Source organism: Hypomesus nipponensis, chromosome 15, assembly GCF_054491055.1.
Source record: "Hypomesus nipponensis isolate SF chromosome 15, ASM5449105v1, whole genome shotgun sequence".
In the NCBI taxonomy this organism is placed as follows: Eukaryota; Metazoa; Chordata; class Actinopteri; order Osmeriformes; family Osmeridae; genus Hypomesus; species Hypomesus nipponensis.
The window spans coordinates 4054191-4062379 of NC_140375.1; the positions used below are offsets into that span (position 1 = coordinate 4054191).

General features: G+C 41.6%; 1 protein-coding gene across 1 annotated transcript; it reads left to right on the forward strand.

Moving 5' to 3' along the window:
* Positions 1–661: 661 nt before the first annotated feature.
* Positions 662–3581, forward strand: rnf228 (ring finger protein 228). The gene has a single exon (XM_084674512.1). It carries the CDS (start codon positions 929–931, stop codon positions 1691–1693), a length of 765 nt encoding a protein of 254 aa, XP_084530638.1. The 5' UTR covers positions 662–928; the 3' UTR covers positions 1694–3581.
* Positions 3582–8189: the final 4608 nt, after the last annotated feature.

An 8189-nucleotide genomic window follows, 5' to 3' on the forward strand; every position in this document is an offset into this window, starting at 1 on the left:
ATCGTGCCACAGATTCTATCTTGCCTACCTTTATAGAGGTAACTGGCTATTTGCTATTGTGTGTCTATTTTGTAATCGATTCGTCAGTTTGAAAAACGAGATTTCGTTTTCGGTCTAAGTTTGGGTTTTTCACATATAGCCTCGGCTTTGTGGAAAGGTCAAAGTTGAATTGTTAAACTGTGACGTGCGGTAGGCCTATAGGCCATTTTTCATTACTAATTTAGGCTAATTTAGGCCACATTAATCTAAAAGAATACATAGCATAGACCTATATGTAGGATATGTAGGCCTATATGATATACATTGAAAATAATGTACTAGCTAGGCTATTGTGCTTAGCCTAGGCTACATGCAATATTGTACATCACAGTTTTGAGTTCAAAGTTGACCTTACAAGTTTCAACAAAGCTTGTAATTTGACCTAAACCGCATTGATTTAATTAGCGCATACTTTTGTGTATGTTACGTTAGTGTGATGGCGACAATCAGAGCATTAACTTCTCCCTTTTCTCTGAACGGAAAACAATGTTTCTCTCTACCGCGGTAAATTTTGGTCAATCGGTAAACAACGCGCGTGATCTATGTGCCGACCGCCGCCTCCTTGTCTTGGTGCGCTTCTTTGCTGGATGTGCACAGATCACTTCGCTGGATTAACCTCGCACTGAAGTCGCATTACATCACCGAATCCCACTTCCGAACCGTAAAATGAGAACCGTTTAATTTTTAAAGGGAAGATCCGAAAATTAAAGCCACGGGAGAGATGCCACAGCTGGATTTTTACAACGGGACGTCGTGATGATTTTGGAAAATATAGTCTAGCCTATCAACAAAGTAGACAATTCAACGGAGAGCTAACGCTTTGTTAACGGGGGCGTGCACCGTCATCAGCATCAGTCTGTCCTCTCCTTTGTGTTTACGGAGAATGTGAATGGCGAAAGATGACATGGCAGAGGTAGACTTGGCATCAAACAGAGCGGAGCCCCCGGGCGTGGCGACAGCATTCCCCTACGAGGAGTATGAATGCAAAATTTGTTACAATTATTTCGACCTTGACCGTCGCGCACCCAAGATATTGGAATGCTTGCACACATTTTGCGAGGAGTGCTTGAACACGCTCCACCTCCGCGAAGAGCGTCCATGGCGCGTAAGCTGTCCTATTTGCCGCCACAGGACGCCCGTACCTGACTATCGGATACAAAACCTGCCCAACAATACAAAAGTGACGGAAGATTTTCCGCTCTACATTGACTTAGACCCATTGCCTCAAGATGCTTTGCCCCCGTATCCTCCACCATTGCACCCCGCGCTAGTCGCGCTCAGACGTGAGGAAACGGGGGCGTCAACGAGTCAAGCGACCCCGTCCACGACCGTGTCCACCGCCACAACCCTTTCGCAGGACTCCGTGCGCTACGACAGCTGTCAAAGTTGTAAACGAGTGGCGTTAACCACGGGTTGCGTGTGCGTGATATTCTCTTTTCTGTCCATGTTAGTTCTGCTGTTCATGGGTTTAATCTTCGTCCACAGCCACAGCAGCAGCCCACCCTCGCCAGCAGGACCTATCTGCCTGTCGATAGCCAGCATTTTAGCCATGTTTTCGGTGGTCGTCACGTGGCTTATCTGCTGGTTAAAATACCGACCGGATCACGAGACAGGCCGATCCTCTGCCACCAGTAATTCCCGGAGAAACGCCTGATGATGATAATTATAACAGTGATTGTGGTCAGTGGTGTGAGAGATTTATGTACATATATTCTTGTCAACTGACACCCCACTCCCTTTACTTTTTTTGTAATGAAAACATGGCCTTTTAGCAGTATTGCAAACACCTAAAGGGCCTTTATATGTTCACTGAACAATGGGCTTGCATACAGGTCACCACTGATAGTCATATTATGCACTGTACTGAGAGAGGATTTTATGAGTGTAAACCTGACATGATTGACCTCTCTGGATACTGAAATTGGTTTCTATCTGGTTTGCCTGGGTGTGGACTGAATGTGGAGTGCAGTGCCAGTACTCTGCCAAAGGATGCCCTTAGCCTATCTCACTATGCCTCTTACTGTATGTTAAGATTTATTCTCTTCTTTATCCCAAGCACTTACTACACTGTACAGCCTATTTCACCATGTCATGTCTATTTATAGTTGAAGACCTTCGCAGAAATACAAGGGTTATAAACCTTTAATAATAGTAATAATATATTCATAGTTCAGAAAGCTTTCCTATATAAGTATGGAAATGTATATAATCTATCAACATATTTGTACATATCTCACATAATTGATGTGATAATTAAATAGGTGTCACTATTTAAATATGCATGTTTAGGTTAAACTGAGAATATAGGTCTAGAACAGGAGAAAAGTAAAAACTGCCTTTATTCATACTTTCAAAACGCAAGTCATTGTCTTCACCCAAGTCCGGGGACAAATATTTACAAATGCTTGGGTGCTTGCTTGATTTTGTTTACCCATGCAATGCAACAAAATCAATGGGAACAGTCTCAATCGAGGCAAATCAAACACACCCGAAAGACAAGTGAATCAACTCGATACACTCGTTTGTCCCGCCCCCCTTTCCTAGCAGTGCTGTCTGATCAAAACCATCCTATAGTCCTCCCTCTCCTGCTCCCTGATCATATTTCGCTCTCCTTCTTCCTGTCAACGGATATTCCTGGTTCTGACAGAAATAGGAAGGAGACATCCATATTGGTTTCAGTGATGGTCCTCATCATGGAAAGATCATGATGCAACAAGAAATTCTAGAAATTCTAGAAAACTAAAATCCTGCCTTTGCTGATGTGTAACTAGGGGAAACAGGCTGGTCAAGATGTAACAGTCTGAAGACCACTCTGTGAATACCAATGAAGAAAATAGATTCAGTAATCGGATAGATTTTATCAAACCATCAGACATATTCATTACTGTATACAGTAGAAGTATACTGCATTTGCTGTTGCTACACTGTGCTACCAAAAACAACTACAGTTTTACACTTATTTAAACTTTAACTGCAGGTAACAAAAATATCTGTAAGTTTTACTTAAAAATGTACATAGAACGATAAAGCTTTATAGCAGTTACTTATGTTTATAAATTCATTTTTGAATCAAATTGCAGTAAGATATTGAGACTGTGGAGGGGAAATAGCACTAGGAAGTCATCTACAGACCACAATCATTTTGGCATAGAATACAAAAACTAACATTAAACAGGGCATAGATGGAGATAGGAGGGATCCAAGGATTATCTCATTTGCACATTACCTGTAACTATGCCACCCTTTAGGGTCTGCAATCTAATCAACAAGTAAGGATGGAACTGTGCTAAACAATCTTCCTCTCAGTCTGGTTTGTATCAACATTAGAAGATGCACTTTCACCCTTTATTTGAGGTAAAGGGTATCTGACTAGAATATTATTGTATTTATTTCAGAGGAACTAAAATTGTGAGGGTATTGATTTTTATGATGAAATGATCCATTGTTGTCAATTTATCTAAATGTATTTGCACAGAGAACGGTTCTGTATGTGGCGTTTACATACATAACACATTTCAGTAATAAAGTAAATATTCAATGTTTTGCATGTGTATTGACTTTCTCATTCATAAATATGTATTTTTATTGACATAACATTTTTCACAATAAAACAGGAGACTATCCATGATAAATATGGATGCTATGTCGGCTACATCATCATTTGACTGAACTGATGTAACACACTTTGACGGCACTAGGTCAGACATGCCCTCTAGTGGTAGACACAAGATCCATCACATTGTCTGAAAGCACGTCTGTGGGGATCCAAAAACTAGGAATATTTCATCTCGATTTGTTTGAATGTCTGATCTCAAAGTGTACTATTTGTTAGCCGAGTAAACGTCTGTAGGTGGCTTATTTTGGTTTGGTTGTTTTGTAAATCAGATGACTGAGTATGCCAGGAAAAAAACTTATCTTAATGAACAGGTTAGAAGAACCGACCTGTTGCTTTTTTCTCAAGAAACTTTGAGGATCCAAATATGAGCATTGAGGACCTGCATTTACCTGGACAGTATGGTCAGAACCATTCAACATTTTCATTTGTCATCATACATGCTCCCCCATATGACTCCTGTTCACTTACATGGCATGTGTATTAAATGACTGGTGGCTGAAGCGAGACAAATCTTCATAGCTCTTATCTCCAAAATCACTATAATCTATAAAGTATGCGCTAGTCCTGGGAAGCCGTTTTGAACTTCTCCCATTTTCTCTCCCTCAGCATTAACTACAACACAGCAGATTCCATGTGTACACTCTGGCACTCAGGGTAAAACCTCATATGAGTATTTTCACATTAACAGGTCCAGTATTGGGTTACTGGACACACACACACCCACATATCTACCCACCCACACAGTCACACCCACCCACATATTCAAACACACACACACACAAGTACACCCACACACATTCTCTTACATCAATACCATTCCCCTGCCTAGTTCCTAATACTATAACCCCCTTTCTGAAAGAAAAACACATAGGGGGCCGGTTAATCTGTAACTGGCTGTAGGCGAACCATCACTGTCAAAGGGGGGGGGGGGGGGGAGGTGACACCTGAGTGCAGGCCTCATAGACTGGGTTCCTGGGGAGAGGAGGCGGGTAGGCCTTAGTAGAGGCTGGGAGGGGTAGAGGTGGCTGGGAGGCCCGGGAAGATGAGCCCTGGTCAGAGAAGGCTGGGAGCCCTGGGGATGTGGGCTGCCTGGGGAGATGAGGCTAGGAGGAGAAGAGGCTGGGGGGAGAGGAGGCTGGGGGGAGAGGAGGCTGGGGAGAGGAGGCTGGGGATAGAAGCCTGGGGGGAGAGGAAGCTGGGCAGAGGCTGGGGGAAAGGAGGCTGGGAGGAGGCTGGGGGGAGAGGAGGTTGGAAAGAGATGAGGCTGGGAGGCCTGGAGAGATTAGGCTTGGAGGAAATTAGGCTGAGGGGAGGTGTATGGGGCCTGCCTTGGGAGATGAGGCCAGGGTAGAGAAGGCTAAGATGCCTGAGGAGATGAGGCTGGGAGGTCTCCCATATATTTTAATATACCTACCAACTCGTATAATCACCTGGAAGCCTTGTGGAACAGATGGGTGCCCCATATTCACTTTACGCACACACATGGTTTCCTTTAGAAATATTCAGTCTCTATCTAGTTTCGAAATATCTTCTTTTCTTCCATATCAGATCATTATAATGAAGGAATAATGTGCATTTATTACAATTTTAAAACAAAAACTGAAAATTCCGTAATAATAACTTATTTTATATCATATGGCATGTAAGGCACAATTTACAAGATACCTTTGGCTGTAAATTAAGAAACGTTTTATTGATGTGGGAATATTAATGCATAGCTCTAAATTACAATATAATTTCACAGACGTGTACATAGATGTGATGACGTTTTATCTGATGCAACTAATTTATTTCTCATCAAGAGAATTTCTGACTTTGAATTTCATCCCCGGTAATGGATTAGATACGGGGATTCTGTGTCGCTTTTAAGGTCGCCGAGGTATGCATCTAGCTTCGTTCTGTTTTTCTTGGTTCTTTCTGTTTTCTTGGGGTGTAATATCCAATTTCAATAAGTTCATTGACCCTTTAAATCGCCACCTTCGTAAATATAAGATTGATGCAATTTTTTTCTTGAATGACCGAAAGGAATGACTGAAGTGTGAATGAGTGAAGCTAAAAATGTGAAAAAGAAAGTTCTGCTATTATTTTTAACAAGTCAAGCCCGGTCTCAAGAATCGTATTCATTTGAATCCCTGAATATTGGATACAACATTATAGAGCACAATAGGCTACAGATCATTTTAAAACAATAAAGCAGGGGATATCTGTATCAACAAATTGTAGGCTATATGAAAAGAATCATAATTACCATCAACATAATTTGTCTCAATTTTATTATTAAAATGTAATGTTTCGTCGACTTCTATTAGTTCAAACAGAAGTTGTTACGAGTGTCCTTAATATCGCTAATAAAGTTAAATTGACTAATTTTACAATTTCAAATAGCTACTAGATTTTAGTTTTTCCATAGCAAAGCTTTATTTGTGTCATACCTATAGCAATAGCCCTGTTAATTTACGTTTCATCGTGAGATTTATTTAAGATTAGTACTTTTGGGGAATAATATAATCCTTTCAATGGAGGAGAGTAATTGTCTATTTAGCGCGTGAAAGGACCCCCGTTTCCCTTGCTTATTTTCTTCCCCACTAGCCTATTTTTCATTGTCCGCGCGCGTTCCGACAGAAAGACAACATTTGAAGTTTCTTTTCAAACTCACAAAAGAGGTAAATGTTAATTGACTCCAACTTAGCCAGTGGGATACCTCTTTTCCGCGTAAATAGAGGTGTATGAAGGTACTCAGGTTCAGATTTCCCCGCTGCTCCCTTTCTTCAGAACTGAAGTAGGCTAAGGATGAAAAGAAGGCCTTTTTAGCATCAGGTGCTTTCTTGAGGTAAGCAACATACATATGGCTGGTAGGGAATGAGGCCAGTTGCTTAGCAATTGAAAACATATTACAAAAATGTTTTACACATGAGTTTTTAACTTCTGTATCCCAATCACTCTGCTCTTCGAGGATCCATGTACTCAAACAGTGGTTTTGAGCTCCAAACATTAAATGTGTGAGACTTTAAATAATGATTATTAGCCAATATAAAAAAAAATGCGTGCTATAATTACAGTGCATTGCTTCGGTGACAGTTTAGCTCGTAAACGTGGGATTTTCTCCTCCGGCAAAAGTTCAGCCATTGCCAAGATGCGCGAGGTAATCCGGTTAGGATCACCTGGATGGGGTAACGGCTGCTCTGTAATTATGTTCGTCTGAAGTGCCTTGCGCACCATGAGTGATTCACCTCAAACGTAAAGCGATTTGAAATAACGAATTGATTACGTTTTGGTTAGTGCACAAGGTAGGCTACCGAGCAAATGTTGGCATGAATGAGAAAACCGTGCCCATATTCTCGTTTTATGTCGTTTAGGCCTATATTTATTTAATATGCAAACTTGTTTATAAAATAGGCCATGAAACGAAGTGATTTTAAACATCTCAACACATAAGGGCCTATATGACTTTTCACAAGATCTGTTAGTAGCTATATGCCTTGGCTTACTTTGTTGCCAAGGCCTTTAGTGAAACTTCAAAGCAAACGTGTCCAAGAGGCCAGTCGGTTGTTTTGGGTGGACAGTGGAGGGAAGAGAGCTTTTGTACGAATTCAAAGGTGGGGACGGACCATAGCTTCTTTGATTGATTGTAAATAGCAAGGTTGCTTGACCTTCTTCGTCGGCACACACATACGCACACACGGTTAACGCCACTATCCAACCTGTGTGTGTCATCGAATGCAGGCCATAATTCTGAGAGAATTTCTACATTTGAACAAAACTGGCCGGTGGTAAATAAGTGCTACGAGACATGTGTAGCCGGTGCAATAGACTCTTTACTACTCTCCTGGCGTCGTACCCTGCTGTGGCGCACGTCCCCCTGGACGGTTCGGGGGCTTGGTATAGTGCGCAATCTAAAGGGATAATAAATTCCTCAAGACACAACTTGTGTAACATTTGCTTTATGTTTGAGATCATACAATGTGGACACATGGTTGGATAGGAAACATAAATAGAACCAAAAAACGACATGCTCTAAAAAGTCTCATTTATGACACTTACTTATGATCGGTGAGATATCTGAATCATCTTTATTGTTATATTTCACCAACAACGTATGCGTACATTTACGACTAAACATCAGTCAACGTAGTCATCCAAGATATCTACACTGTCCTGGTGCACGGTCCCTGGCGGTAACTTTCAGGGTAAAAGTTTTTTGCGTCAGCCAATCATTGAGCACATGCGTGGACCGGGTGTACTTCCTCTAAACCAATCACAGAAGGCGGAAAACTCATGGGGAAAGAAGTGCAGCACAACTAATAAATGATGCTGTAGTTTTGACCATCTTCTCTCTTTGAACGTGTGTCAACAACAACAGCTGCAGGGACATCACGGCTAAGTTCTTACCTTCATGACTTCGCTGAACCGAACACAGCATGTTGGCTGAAGATTCAACAGCAGATTCATAATAAACTTTTCCCTTGAGCTTTCTCTTGGGGAGGCGGGAGTGCTTTCTCTCTCCCGCGACACAACAGTGCCTGGCTGCTGCAGT

Bases quoted from the DNA above. Each gene is read 5' to 3' on its own strand.
- rnf228 (XM_084674512.1), top strand. From the start codon at position 929: ATGGCGAAAGATGACATGGCAGAGGTAGACTTGGCATCAAACAGAGCG.